General features: G+C 49.9%; 1 protein-coding gene across 2 annotated transcripts in view; it reads right to left on the bottom strand.

The window, feature by feature from the left end:
* Nucleotides 1-4,812: 4,812 nt before the first annotated feature.
* Nucleotides 4,813-15,526, bottom strand: part of GNG4 (G protein subunit gamma 4) — a 73,293-nt gene continuing 62,579 nt past the window's right edge. For both annotated transcript variants that reach the window (XM_008268237.5, XM_089311617.1), the window contains one exon: nt 4,813-8,265. In XM_008268237.5, coding sequence (XP_008266459.1) covers nt 8,137-8,265 — 129 coding nt within the window. In that variant the 3' untranslated portion in view covers nt 4,813-8,136. The remainder of the gene's footprint in view (nt 8,266-15,526) is intronic.

Genomic DNA, 15,526 nt, shown 5'->3' on the forward strand with positions numbered 1-15,526 from the left:
TTTGAAAGGCACAGTGTAAGAGAGAGGAGTGTAAGAGAGAGAGAGCCGGAGCCGCGGCTCACTAGGCTAATCCTCCGCCTTGCGGCACTGGCACACCGGGTTCTAGTCCCGGTTGGGGCACCGGATTCTGTCCCGGTTGCCCCTCTTCCAGGCCAGCTCTCTGCTGTGGCCAGGGAGTGCAGTGGAGGATGGCCCAAGTACTTGGGCCCTGCACCCCATGGGAGACCAGGAGAAGCACCTGGCTCCTGCCATCGGATCAGCGCAGTGCGCAGGCCGCAGCGCACCGGCCGCGGCGGCCATTGGAGGGTGAACCAACGGCAAAAGGAAGACCTTTCTTTCTTTCTCTCTGTCTCTCTCTCTCACTGTCCACTCTGCCTGTAAAAAAAAAAAAAAAAAAAAAAAAAAAAAAAAAAAAAAAGTTGAAATGACTTGGAGGGACTTTACTCTCAAGAAAACCAAGAATGTTGTGTTGGGCTGGGTGCATGTATGGATTCTGGTTCTTCTAACATTGACTTTCTTTATCACTGCAGCATTTCTCTGACTGGCAACCTGATAATATAACACAGGAGATCTTCTCATTTAGTAACAAAACGTTGTGTGATGAAATAACTGGAGCCACTGTTGTGGCATAGCAGGCTAAGCTGCCACTTGTGACACTGGCATCTTATGTTAGAACACCAATTCAAGTCATGGCTGCTCTACTTCCAATGTGGCTTCCTGCTAACATGCCTGGGAAAGCAGTGGAAGATGGCCCAATATGTGGGCCCCTGCCACCCAGGTGAGAGACCTGATGGAGCTCCTGGCTCCTGGCTCCTGCCTAGTCCAGACCTGGCTGTTGTTGCCATTTGGGGAGAGAACGAGCAGATGGAAATTTCCATCATTCCCTCTCTTGCTTTGTCACGCTGGCTTTCAAATAAGTAAATACAACTCTTAAAAGAGAGATCGATGAGGGGCTGGGGCTGTGGCACTGTGGTTTAATCCCCCGCTGCGGCACCAGCATCCCATATGGGTGCCGGTTCTAGTCCCAGCTGCTCCTCTTCGATCCAGCTCTCTGCCATGGCCTGGGAAAGCAGAAGATGGCCCAGGAGACTGGGAAGAGGCACCTGGCTCCTGCCTTTGGATCGGCGCAGATGGCTGTTGTAGCCATCTGGGGAGTGAACTAATGGAAGGAAGACCTTTCTGTCTCTCCCTCTCACTATCTGTAACTCTACCTCTCAAATAAATAAAATCCTTTTTATAAAAAGAGATGGATGAAAATAACTAATCATTTGATCAGGAAACAGGAATCAGACGACTGACGCTATAAAGCTCTGGATTCATCTGGATTCATTCAGAACAGTGGATTCCTTTATTCTGCCCCAGGATTTGGCTTATACTTAAAACTGAGTTGAATTGAGTCTAATTTAACTTAAAAGCAGAAAAATAAAACATAACAAAAAATGTAAAAGCTCCAAGTAAATGTAAGTATCTTACTAAGTGATTCGGGATGAAAGCTCAGAAAATGAAGACTTGCACACACACCTGGCCATGGTAATAACAGGTCTCTCTCCCCCAGAGATATTTCAATACTCCCTTCTCCAAATAAGGGACATTAGGAGTGAACTAAACTGACTAACGCTACCTTTATGCTTTAGGGAACAATGTTCTTTCCTCTCCAAGCTATTCTTTCATTTCTTACCAGGAGCGGCCCACCCCTAGCTTTAATTACCACAATTAAACTAGTGTTCAGTTACACAGTGTGAAGGTACATTTATAGTTGGCAGGTGCTTTATGGTTTTTAAATGGCAAGAAAGCATAACAATACTATGAAGTCAACAGTGTGTTTTCATGGTTTCCGAGTAGCTTTTCTTTTTTAAATGGGGTGTAGAGGAGATGAGAGCCTTTTAATTCTTTTTCTAAAATTTTAACTTACTTGAGAGGCTTTGAAAGAGAGACAGACAGAGCAAGCTCACATCCACTGGCACACTTCAGAATCTATCAGGGCTGGGGCTAGGTCAAGACAGAAGCCAGGACTCAGGAATCGAAGCCGAGTCTCCCACAGGAGCAGCAGAAACCCAGTTATTTGAGCCATCACCACTGCCTCCCAGGATCTGCCTTAGCAGGAAGCTGGAGTCAGGAGCCAGAACTGGGCATTGAACCCAGGCTCTGCAGCAGGGGATGTGGGCATCTCAACCTCCAGGCCAAATGGCCATTCCCCTCGATTCAACAGCAAGCAGTGGTGTTGCCGGTGGGCTGATGTGGGTTCCAATCCAGTCAATTTGAAGCTGTCTTGACGCTGTAGTTAATCTGAACTGTTTCCACAGGTGCACGAGGAATGCCCACCTTCAGTATGAGTATAGTGAATCTCAGAGCAGTCGCTGCAAGGATTAAAAAGTCACTCTCTGCTAGGTACCTGGCACAACAAACAGTGGTTTCTGCCTCAGTTTCCCCTGGTTACCACGTTGCAGTCTGCAGAGGGTTCATTCACAGCAGTCAGCAGTTTAGAGAACCCCTAAGGAGAAGCACTCAATGTCAAAAAAGGCCTATTCGTGACTTAGACACATTAATTCAGAAAACAGTCATTGAGCACCTATCACAGCCAGGTGATGTGTCAGGTGCGGGGGGTAGGATGGTGAGTAAAACCAGGGCGCCTCAGCTATGGCGTCTGCAGCACAGCAGGGAGGCAGATCTTCACCGAATCGTTTATACGAATGTAAAACTGCAGCAACCAGGGAAAGGGAGCCTCACTCCAGCGAGGGCCGAGAGCCGAGAACCATGCTGGGCCTGCTCAGAGAGGTCAGGGAAGGCTTGTGCCTTCAGTGACTCTTGGGTCAGGATCTATAAAGTAAGTACCAAAGAGAAGAATGGCGAGTGAGCTAGGTGGCGGAACCAGCAGGTGCAAGGACCTGTGGCAGCAGGGAACACATGTGTGAGGTGGGTTTGAGTAATGACCTGTGTGGGTAGAACACAGGGTTTTGAGGAGTGCTGTGTGCAAGTGATGCTGGGGAGCTAAGTAGGGGCCAGAGCAGACAGGGCCTTGAAGGCCACCCCACATCACACGCAAATCTTTGAAGATAAGTGGCTACAACAATACCAGCAGGTATTTAGTTACTAGATAAGGATTTGGAAATCTTACAAGTTAGTAAGTTACATGCAGCTAAAACAGAAACCACTGCAGGGGTTTTGATTAAAAGCAGACTGGAATGTCCGCTTGTGGTCCGCTCGTGAGCAGCAGAACTGCCACCAGCTGCAGCTACGTGTGCCTCCAAATCATTAAAACCGGGCATGGGAGCCAGTGCCGTGGCTCACTTGGTTAATCCTCCGTCTTGCGGCACTGGCATCCTGTATGGGCCCCAGGTTCTAGTCCCAGTTGCTCCTCTTCCAGGCCAGCTCTCTGCTGTGGCCAGGGAGTGCAGTGGAGGATGGCCCAAGTGTTTGGGCCCTGCACCCGCATGGGAGACCAGGAGGAAGCACCTGGCTCCTGGCTTCGGATCTGTGCAGCGCGCTGGCCGTAGCGGCCATTTAACAGAAGGAAGACCTTCCTCTCTGCCTCTAACTCTATCTGGCAAATAAATAAATAAATAAAATAAAACCGGGCAGATGCTCGCTTGCCCTCTCCCACTGCTGCTCTGGGCCCCGACTCCCGGGCAGGGCAGGGCAGGGCAGGGGAGTACACCCCTCAGACCTGGCTGAAAATTGTGGTAGGGTAGGGAGCATAGTCCCAAACCTCCCTAAAAACTGCCCCCAAGATCTGGTGCGTCCTCCCACCCTCAATAGCCGAGGAAATGGAGGCATACATAAATTCTGAATAATCTACGGCAATCATCTACATTCTCAGGTCAAAACATTTGCTGTCACCGTGTTAGGATTTCATCTCAAATCCGAACAGTCTGCAGAACAAAATCTTCCTGACCTCTGGCCAGCTCCCCTCTGAGGACTCCCTCAGCGTGGTGCTTCCGACAGTGGTCAGAGCCACCGCTGGATTCCACGGGAGCTGGAGCTCAGATCAAAGACAGGACCTTCTGACTGAGGCCGCAGGGGTGCCAGCGCAATGCTCCTGTGATCACCCTGGGCTTCCACATGGCAGGGCCACGTGGGAGCTGACAGCAGCAGAGAAACAGTCCGAGGTCTGCCGAGCCGGAGGGTTGGGGCAGAGCCGCAGGAGCAATGTGATGCGACCGCCGTTCTGGCCCCTGTGTATCTGCCAGCCGGATGGCCTCAAGGTGCATCCTGGTCCCTCCGCTGGGCTCCGCCCCGAGAAGCGTGGTCTCCATTCACTCCTGGTGATCAGCACCACCTTACTCATCCACTGGGAAGTGTCAGGATTCCACACTGTTTTCCAGCAAGGCACTTGCATATTCTGTTCACCGGGAACCAGCTGCTGGGGCCCACACAGCTGCTAGTTATGCATCCCATTTCAAAATGTTGTCAAACACACTTAAAATGCCCCACCACGGGTGGGGGTTTGACTTAGTGGTTAAGATACCTATATCTCACACTGGGCCACCCGGGTTCAATTCCCGGCTCTGGCTCGTTTTCTGCCAATGCAGACCCTGGGAGGCAGTGGTGATGGCCCAAGTGACTGGGTTCTTCTCATCCACGTGGGAGACCTGGATGTAGTTCTTGGCTCCTGGCTTCGGTCTGGTCCAGTCATAGCCACTGCAGGCATTTGAGTGGAGCAGCAGATAGGGACTTGTGCATCCTCTCTCTCTATGTCTCTTTCTCAAAGAGTTAGTGATGATGCTATCATTAGCATATTGTTATAGACTGTACCTAACGAGTAAAAAGTTGAGCAAAGTGTGAAAAAATAAAAAACAAAATAGCAACCAGATTCTCAATTGCTAGCCACAGAAGTCCACTTTTTATTGAAGTATCACATACATATAGAAAAGCACCCAAATCCAACGGACACAAAAGAATTTTCACAAACTGAACACACCCAGAACGTGGCAACCAGAAACAGCAACCAGAAGCTCCCTGCGTGCCCCTGCTGATTCCCACCTCTTGCAGAGTAACTATTACCCTACTTGCCATAGCGACCATTCATTCTCACTGCTGTGTAGAATGCCTTAGGGTGAGCATACCAGAATGTTTTTACCCATTCAAGATGAGCATCTGGGTGCTTTCTGGTTTGCGGTTATTACGAAGGGCTCCTATGAACATCCTAATGCATTTCTTTTGGTGAATATATGTACACATTTCTGGTGGACAAACACCTAGCAGTGGAATTATTAGGTCATGTGGCATTTACATCCAACTTAAGTGATTTCATGGAAAAATATGGAACATACTGGTTGGTGCTTGGAGGAGCCAAGAACTGATAGAAATCTGGAAGGAGATTTAGGAAGATGGGTGTTAGCACACATAGCTTAGTGGGGCCAAGCAGTGAGCAGCACTGGTCTTCCCAAGACCCTGCCATCCCGCGACAGGGTAACCAGGGGACGCACCTCCCTGTAGCCTTCCAGCTCTCCACACCTCCCCTGCCAGATGACTGCCACCTTGGGAGGAGTCTCCTATCCCTTCATCTCCATGGCTCACAGCCCCCAGGCAGGAAGTCTCAGTAGCTCACCCCAAGCCACTGGCTGGTGCAGAGCTGGAAAGGGGGTGCGTGGGAGACAAGGAACACCTTCCTGCCGCCGCTTCCACAGTGGCAGGAGGGCACTGCGTCCCAGTCAATTCCTGTGTATCCCGTGGGAAGGGCTGGCAAACACTGGAGAACCACGTTGAAAACAGGGCAGCTGTGTTACACTGCGCTCCACCGCCCACGCAGGTTCACTGCAGTCACCTTCCCCCGACTGTTGGAGGGGCAGGAGGCTCACTGCTGTGGCTGTGTATCGTACAGCCCATGTGTGCGCATGCACCTTTAAGAAGTGGGAACTGAGTTCAGGAACACTTTAGAAGGGATGACCCACAAAAAGTGCTTCCAAAAAAGGTTTGGAAGGAGGAGGCGGGGCAGGAGAGAAAAGCACCCATTGGGGGAAGTAAGGAGGAAAAGGAGAAAAGAGGGAGGCAGAACGCAGGGACAAATAAAACCAAAGCAGGAGGAGGTCTGGGGAAAACTACAAGCACATTTTTCCTTGACCTGATTTTGCCACAGTTTTCTGTGCTGTTCCAGTTTCTCGGTTTCTCTGATGGGCCTTTTCAGATTGTGCTTGGCTGTATCACATTAACGATGCTGACATGGGCCACAGAATACAGAGATCCTGCTTGGAAACCAAACCATAGGAGGACTGGAGGGGTCGTCATCACGCCTAGTGTGCAGTTCTGCTGTAGTCTGAGCACACAGCCTCCTAACAACATGGGTATCACTGGTGAGCTTTCAACAGCAGCAGTGAGGAACGAAGATGCACTGAAACCATTCACGCAGGGCGCGGGCCACTAGGTTTGCTTCTCCGTTAGGCACCGTGATGCTACTCATCCGACTGAGCCACGGTTATCCTGAAGTCACACATTCTTCCCTGTACTGTCTCTTGGCATTCAGTACCTTTGGCAGACAGGCAGGGGGAGTAACCGCCATCGCCCCTCGTGTGCAGGGGAGGACATCTGAGGTGCACAAGGGCTCGCCCTGGATCACACAGCAGGGCCCCGTCACAGCCAAGGAGACAGGCAGCTTCCAAACAGATGGAACAGAGCAAAGTTCACAGAGAGCTCTCTGCTCCCACAGCCTCTCCCCCTCTTTCCCCAGGGGTGCCAGGAGTCTGGCTTAGAAGGGGCCTGCAGGTTTGTCTCAGAAAACCCAAGCCCCAATCCACTGCCGCCCAGCTTTCCCTGGCGCGCCCAGGTCTCCTCTGCTACAGTCTGCGTGAGCACGCACGCTCCGCAGGCCTCCTGCCGGCACGGCTGCGAGGAGCAGGGGGTGGCTGAGGCCACAGGGTGCTACGGCCACACTGTACTACAGGTCATCTGCCTGCTTACCAGCGACCAAACCCAGAAGGCAGCATAGCTCGGGGCTCAGCGAGCGCTCGGGAGCCCCAGTGCCTGCACCACAGTTTCCAGCTTACTAGCTACGAGGAGCCTTCCAACAGTCCATGAAAGAAAGGAATCATAACACTCTATGTTGACACAAAAAAATTTAAACCCATGAAATCATCACATGCACTTCCTGAAGACTCCTTGTATGAATGGATTGCCTATTTTTTTTTCTGCCAAAATACTAAGTTTAATTCCACTTTCCGTGAAGTTTTCCCACAACTCTACAACCTGGAACAGACTAGGCAATCTCTCTGCATCTCCCTTCTTATTCGCTCTCAAACGGAGCCACACCTTCGTGGTACTGACTGCGGGAGGATTAAATAACACAGGTGATGCTGGGGTGGGGCTGTCACACAGCGGGCTGCTGCTGCCATCACTCACCCCTGTGGGGGCAGGAATCCCCGAAGGGCTCAGTGTTGCAGCCAGATGGGCTCAAGTAATGGCGCCCACATTATAACTGCCGAGCAGGGGCTGGAACAGGGGGCAGCAGGAACAGGGAGTCCCTGCAGGGCACAGTCCCCCTTGGTCTGCTGCAATGTCCTCCCCATGGGTCTCCTTGTGGAAGGCCCACCTTCAGTGGCCAACAGGAAACAGCGGGAAGCCAGGGCCACCCACCAGCGTCTGGGCCACATGGTCTCGGGAAAACATGTGTGCAGAAAAATTCCAGTCCCATGGGTTGCTTCCCTTAAATGGGATGAAAACACAGGAGACAGAGAGCGCCCAGAACCACTCACTGCAGGAAGGGAGATGGCAATCTTCCCTGTGTATTTCACTGGATTAAGACACTTTCATATGATCTAAATGATTTTCAGTGGGGGATATTGGGGCACGGTTTTTCGATACACTTTCCATGGAAGCTGACTAACTTGGTGAATTTAAACTTGGGAATCAATGTTCGCAGATCTAAACCTTCCAATATGTACTAGTTCTTACGTGGCACATTTGTTATTTGGTTATTAAAAAAAGTCTATTTTCTTTATCAGTAATGAAAACAACTTAAAAATGAAAAGAAAAAGGTGACAGTGAATGCCATGAAGAAACCAAACAAAAGAGAGAGAGACAAGCTCCCACCGTGGAGGCTGGGCAGGGATGGGTGTGGGCTATGTCCCTAAGCTAAGAGCATGCACGGTCTCCACCAGGGAATTTTACAGACAGAAAAGGAGGCATCGTCGGCACCGACTGCAGTTAGAGAATGGTACAAAAGAACTTCTTCTCTCGGAAGGGGTTTTCTGACGCAGGCACAGGACTGATGAGAGGGTCTTCCCGCACGTGGGCTTCACAGTAGGCCAGGAGGTCTGCAGCTGCCTGGGAGACCTGTAGGGACACACAGCACAGGTGCTCGGTCAAGGCCAGTTCACAGGATGGTTCACTGAGGGAGTCCCGTGGACAGTGGTGGGCAAAGGTGCGGCTGGCTGTGCGCGGCCAGCCAAAGGCCATGCCCAGGCAAGAGAGGACTCAATGCAAACCCCCAGGAGAGATGTGCCCTAGGATGGCAGGCAGCAGAGACACAGGAAAACATCCTGAAAGCTGGTTCATGCCACAGAGGTCTGTAACAGCTGGGGCCGGGCCAGGCTGAAGCCTGGAGCTGAAGTCTCCCATGTGCAAGGCAGAGACCCAACTACCGCAGCCATCATGGCCTCCTCTCAGGGTGCACACGAGCAGGAAGCTGGGTCAGAGGAGGAGGAGCCAGGACGCAAACCCAGGCACCTGATATGGGATGCAGGTGTCCCAGGTGGTGTCTTCAGTACTCCACTAACGCCTCCCCCTCTCCCCCAGTGGTTCTTGTTCTACTCTCAGCTGGGGGACAAGTGGACAAGTGGAAGCCCCAGGATCCACGCGACTCTGCTAACCAGCTCTAGAAGCGTACAGGATACTGCCCCAGCCACACCAGCACAAGCGTACTTATTTTTGTCAGTTCACTGCAAATCCACTCTCACTCCCCATAGAGCGAGGCCCTTCATCCTCCTCGACAGAACACATGCTTTCCCCGGGGGTGGCAGCTCCCCTGCGGCACAGCTGCCCCTCACTGTCACACAGCTCTTTCCACTCCAGGTTCCTTACGGGCTTATCTTCACCCGCTGGTACATGGCAACCGTGCATCCAACTGTCCCCAGCTCAAGTCCAGAGGGGAAGCTGAGTGGCACAGGGCAGGATGCCAGGAAGCATCCTCGAAGAGGGAGACAGAGCTACTGGCTCACTGTCCGTCATGCGCTTGGCTAATGAATCCCCGCACATTAACTCATCCTGCCCAGGAGCCTGTTCTGCCCGCACGTGCCTATCAGAGGCTCACATGCTGGGGTAAGCACACAGAGTCAAATGAAGTGCTGTGAGAACATGCAACGTCTAACTTTTCCAGAATGATACAAGCCATGCCACAAGTGGATGACAAAGTGTTTCAAACCACGCGAGCCACACGATTCCCTTCTGAGGTTTAACTCCCAATATTTTACACAGATTCAACCTCTGACTCCCAGCCAGGTCCACCTCTTTTTGCACATATTCCAGTTAATAACTCTGGTAGAGACATATGAGAATAGTGAATTTTTTTTCTCTCAAATACATCAACATGAAGTTGAGATCAATTAACCTAAGTCCTGGCAAAGCCTGCATTTGTTGGGAGTGTGGAATGGAGAAAGTTCTACCTCCACCCCTAAGCTAGCTGTGTGAGCTTGGGGAAGTGACTCAACCCCTCAGAGCTTTACTTTTCTCATCTGCAAATGCAGTCTGCTATCTCTAAAGGGACTTTTACTCTAAATAGTAGTCTACGATCCCACCTTTGAAAGCACTGTGGTCAGCATTTAAAACCCTACGTACGTGTCTGCTGAGTTGTATGGGAGTGTTTGAAGTTTGTAGTGGTGGACAGGACACCCGTGCAGGAATCTCCCAGGGAAGAGGGTGCCCGGGGGAGGACCAAGGCCGCAGGAGACCTGCGCAGTCGCTGCCAGGGAGGCCGACTCCGTCCGCAGAGCTGTGGCCCATACACAAGCAGATGGGACTCGCACAGTGAGTACTGCAGTGCACGGCCAGACCCCGGGAGACAGCCCTGCGTGCCCCAGCTCACTGCCACCTCTTGAATAAAGGCCAAGTGCTCTCCCTGACCACCTCCGTGTCATCACCCTTGCCCCACAGCGGGCACCTCATCACGCCCTGGGAAGCACAGGTTGCTGGGTCTCCCCCATGGCCACCCTGGGCCACTGAATTCACCCACTCACCCCTCTGGCACCCACTGGGAAGTGGTGTCCGCTGCTGCCCAGCACAGAAAGAGGGCTGCAGCGTTGAAGCAACCACCTTCACCCTTGAAGGGCCCCAGCCTCTTGGATCTGCCAGACGTTGGCCCTGACCGGAGGGAGCTCTTCCAGGTTTTCATTTCTGAATGTCTCGCTGGACTCCTCCTTTCCATTTGCTCATCTAGTTCCTGTTTTGGGACATACTCCAGTTGATTCTGAATTCTCTCTCAGCCTCATTATCTCACCCAGGAAGTACTCACTGAATAGTCACCTTTTAGCTAATGGAGAGGATAGAATGCAGGGGAAAGAAAAGGCAAGATTTGGAAGATCTAACTGAGAAGATACACACGTTATGATGCTCCTGTAACAATCTGCACTCACAGAGGAGCAGCTGCATGCCACTGCAGCAGCCTGACCGGAGGCAAGGAGATGGGCCGTCCCCTTGGCAGCGGTCTCCTTGGTAAACCTACCGCCTTGCCCAGAAGGTGGCCCTTGGTCTTTTGGGCCCCAAAATATGACTTTCTGGCATACTGAGAATGGATCATTTTTTTGTGGAAGACTTATATTTGACAGGTTCAGGAGGTGGCTGCACAAAACCATAAAAATAACAGTAGCTAACATTTATCGAGTGGTCAGTATGTGCTGGCCATGGAGTTGAATCCGTCACCTAATTCTTCTGATTTACCCACCTAATTCTTCTGATAGGTACAATTTTTAAAATGGATTTCAATTCACACAAACTGAATATTGTATAATACAACATGATGTATTCTTATTTTTAAAAATTTTCAGAAAATATTTTACTTATTTATTTGAGAGGCAGAGTTATAGAGAGAGGGAAAGACAGAGAGAAAGGTCTTCCAACCACTGGTTCACTCCCCAAATGGCCACAATGGCCAGAGCTGAGCTGATCTGAAGCCAGGAGCTTCTTTCAGGTCTCCTACATGGGTGCAGGAACCCAAGCACTTGGGCCGCTTTCCCAGGCCACAAGCAGAGAGCTGGATTGGAAGAGGAGCAGCTGGGACACGAACTAGCACCCATATGGGATGCTGGCACCACAGGTAGGGGCTTAGCATACTATGCCACAGTACTGGCCCATACATGATGTGTTTTTTAAAATTTTATTTTCATTTGAAAGGAAGAGAGACAGAGAGTGAGAGAGGTCTTCCATCCACTGGGTCACTCCCCCAGATGCTGGCAACAGCCAAGGCTAGGCCAGGCTGAAGCCAGGAGCCAGGGACTCAATCCTAGTCTCCCATGTGGGTCAGAACTCAAGTACTCAGGCCATCACCAGCTGCCTCCTGGGGTACACATTAGCAGGAAGTTGGACTCGGAAGCAGAGTCAGAACTCGAACCCAGGCACTCCAATATGCAATGCAGGTCTCAGGAGTGGTGTCTTCACTGTTACAAACATGGTATTTTGCTATATGTATATGTTGTGAATGGCTAAATTGAGCCAGTGAACGTATTTATTACCTCAAATATTTATTCATATGATGTGTGCTGTGTAGTAAAAATTTTTTAAATCTACTCTTTTAGCAATTTCTCAGTATACATGATGAGGATTAGTCTTAAAGCTCTTGTACAGATGAGGAAACTAAGACACAATGGTTAAGAAGGCCACACATCTAGGACAGGAAACCAGAATCTGAAGCTAAGCAGTCTACACTGTACAGAACCCACACTCTCGGCCACCATGCCACAGCAGTGACTTACTCAGTGATAGTGAGATAACTGTCAAGTGCCCAGCACCCTCTCTCCTTGCAGATCAGCTAGCTACCCGGGAGCCCACAGGACCAGAAAGAAGAAACAGCCTGGCACCTAAAGTTTCTTAAGTCGCTTCATTTAATCTGGGGACAGTAAGTGTCCTTGGCTGAGACTCGCTCCTCTCCCCACCGGCCTGCGCTGAGAAGTGCTGGGACGGACACTGACACTGTGGCCTGGGAGAGTCTCCTCCCTCCAGGCTCCTGGCCTGGAAATCCCCCTTCCACCTCCACGTGGGACCCAACTACTGTAGTCAGAAGTTGGCCTGCTAAACTATCCTGACAGCATCTGTCCCCGGATCCATGACTGCTTACACAGAAGGCATTGATATTCGCCAGCGGTGAAATGGATTAGTTTAATTCTCTGCGCACAACCTGGAGGGGGCTGCTGCACCACCAACCAGAGCATCATGGCTGAGGCATTGCAGGAGGGGGCTCAGTGCTGGGACTCTGGGGGACAGCCCGCGGGGCCTGCAATCCTCTCTCACCCTAGCGTGTCTTCCTGCCCTTGTCTGCCGCACCCTAGCAATCACGCTGTCACAGTCTGGCCTTGCCATGCCAAGCAGGGCTCCTTTAGGAACCGTTCTGTCACTTCCCAAAGGTGAGACTGGACTGGAGACCACAGTTGTTCTTACACTGCCTCCTTTTGTTAGGATTGCACTTCCGCTGTCCTGAGCACCGCTACAGTTCTCCTCTGGATTGTGGAGTCCTGACTTCCCATGTGTAGGACAGAAATGAACACATCATGAGGCCAGTATCAGCACCAGTTTAAGGCCAATTGTGTGCATCTCTTTTGGCTTCTTGCACTATTAATTTTCTAGATGCACTCAAGACTGATCGATACAAAGCTGCTGCAGCCTGAACGCCTCTCCAGAACTCATGCCGACTGCTACTGTGAGGTGCTAGGAGGAGGACCTCTACGAGGATGGTAAGAGCATGGAGGCACCACCCTGCCTGTGAACCAAGGCTGGAAGTGGGTGAGCTATCTTGGAATGGGCTGCTGAGAAAAGGCTGAGTCGGGCCCCATTTCTTTCCTTTATATGTCACCCTGTCTGTAGCAGACTGCTACCGCAGCAAAAGTGGACTATGACAGTAACACTGTAAAGGGTGGTCTACTCGGACACAGCTGTGTTTTTTTTTTTTGTTTGTTTGTTTGTTTAAGAATTATTTTATCTATTTGAAAGAGAGTTAACAGAGAGAGGTAGAACCAGAGAGAGAGAGAGGTCTTCCATTCCGCTGGTTCACTCCCCAAATGACCGTAACAGCCAGAGCTGAGCTGAAGCCAGGAGCCAGGAGCTTCCTCCGGGTTTCCCACCCAGGTGCAGGGGCCCAAGGACTTGGGCCACCTTCTGTTTTCCCAGGCGCATTAGCAGGGAGCTGGATCGGAAGTGGAGTATCTGGGACTCGAACTGGCACCCATATGGGATGCTGGTACTGCAGGCTGGGGCTTTAACCTGCTGTGCCACAGCACCGGCCCTGGACACAGCTGTTTTTAATAGGCTCGGTCATCTTTTTATATTTTTTTTTAACTTTTATTTAATAAATTTCCAAAGTACGGCTTTTGGATTACAGCAGCTTTTCCCACCCGCAACCATCCCATTCTTCATCAAGATTCATTTTCAATTATTTTTATATACACAAGATCAATTTAGTATATACTAAGTAAAGATTTCAACAGTTTGCACCCACACAGATACACAAAGTATAAAGTACTGTTTGAGTACTAGTTATACCATTACTTCACATAGTGCAACACATTAAGGACAGAGATCCTACATGGGGAGTAAGTGCACAGGGATTCCTGTTGATTTAACAATTGACAGTCTTATTTATGATGTTAGTAATCACTTGAGGCTCTTGTCATGAGCTGCCAAGGCTATGGAAGCCTCTTGAGTTTGCCAACTCTGATCTTATTTAGACAAGGTCATAGTCAAAGTGGAGGTTCTCTCCTTCCTTCAGAGAAAGGTACCTCCTTCTTTGATGGCCCATTCTTTCCGCTGGGATCGCACTCACAGAAATCTTTAATTTAGTTTAGTTTTTTTTTTTTTTTTTGCCAGTTTTCTTGGCTTTCCATGCCGGAGAAACTCTCATGGGCTTTTTAGCCAGATTCGAATGCCTTAAGGGCTGATTCTGAGGCCAGAGTGCTGTTTAGGACATCTGCCATTCTGTGAGTCTGCTGTGTATCCTGCTTCCCATGTTAGATCATGCTCTCCTTTTTAAGTCTATCAGTTAGTATCAGCAGTCACTAGTCTTATTTATGTGATCTCTTTGACTCTTAGACCTATCATTATGATCAATTGTGAACTGAAACTCATCACTTGGACTAGTGAGATGGTATTGGTACATGCCACCTTGATGGGATTGAATTGGAATCCCCTGGCACATTTCTAACTCTACCATTAGGGTAAGTCCGATTGTAGGCTCGGTCATCTTACAACAAAATCACACAGGGAGTTTTCCAGCTTAATCAGCTCCCTTGTCTCACTGTATCACCAAAGTTATATTGGGGAACCCCTGAAGTGATCAAACAAGCTCAGTCCAGGCGATGGCTGTCATGACGAGCCTTACATGTGAAGGCGGCATCCTCATACACAGCTCAGTATCCAGGTGATACTCAGGTTGAATGGGAGGGCTTTCTTATTCGGCCCTCATTGATTGTTTATGGCTGGACCTTTCCTACCTAGAAAACACAGGCTGTGAACATTGCCAGTTCCCATAAAACATCTAGTATCTTTGAAACAAAATAAGAGGCAGGTGTCGTGGTGTAGCAGGTAAAGCCGCTGCCTGCGACACCTGCATCCTATATGTGTGCAGGTTTGAATCTTGGCTACTCCATTTCCATTCTAGCTCCCTGATAATACACCTGGGAAAGCAGTGGAAGATGGCCCAAGTGCTTGGGCACCTGCATACAAGTGGGAGACCAGGAAGAAGCTCCTGGCTCTTGGCTTTGGCTTGGCTCAGCTCTGGCCGTTGTGGCCATTTGGGGGGTGAACCAGCATATGGAAGAGCTTGCTCTCCCTCTCGTTCTCTCCCTTCCTTCCTCCCTCTCGCTCTGTAACTCTGCCTTTCAAATAAATAAAATAAGTCTTAGAAAAAAAAAAACTGTTTTCAGAGAGGAAACTGTACTCTGGTAGAAAACTGTAAACTCCCTTCCTGTGTGTGCCTTCTTGTCAAGCCTGAAGTTGGCCTGAGTTCAAGTCAGCTATGATGAAATGCTCAGAGCATCCCTGCTTCCCTCTTTGGTATTGAACTGTTATGGTTATAAGATAACAGATGTTGAAAGCAAAAGCAGTCAGTAGCCTGGGAACAACTGTGGAATTCTACCATTACATTTCAGACTGAAAGAGGTGATTAAGACAGCCCAAGTTAGCACATAATCCTGTTAGTTGCACTATAATTACAAGCTTCAATGATGGGAGAAAATGTTGCAATTACTATACTTACACTCTATGACAAGACAGATGACATAATTACCATCTGGCTGTGACACCACTGCACTTATCCTTTGCATCTGAAGAGACCTACACCTATTTCTCAGCAACCCTGGTCTACTTAACACTACCAGTTGGAACTGATTAAAAGCAT

The sequence above is a fragment of the Oryctolagus cuniculus genome, chromosome 13 (assembly GCF_051225735.1).
Source record: "Oryctolagus cuniculus isolate XC-2025 breed Fujian yellow rabbit chromosome 13, ASM5122573v1, whole genome shotgun sequence".
Taxonomy (NCBI): Eukaryota; Metazoa; Chordata; class Mammalia; order Lagomorpha; family Leporidae; genus Oryctolagus; species Oryctolagus cuniculus.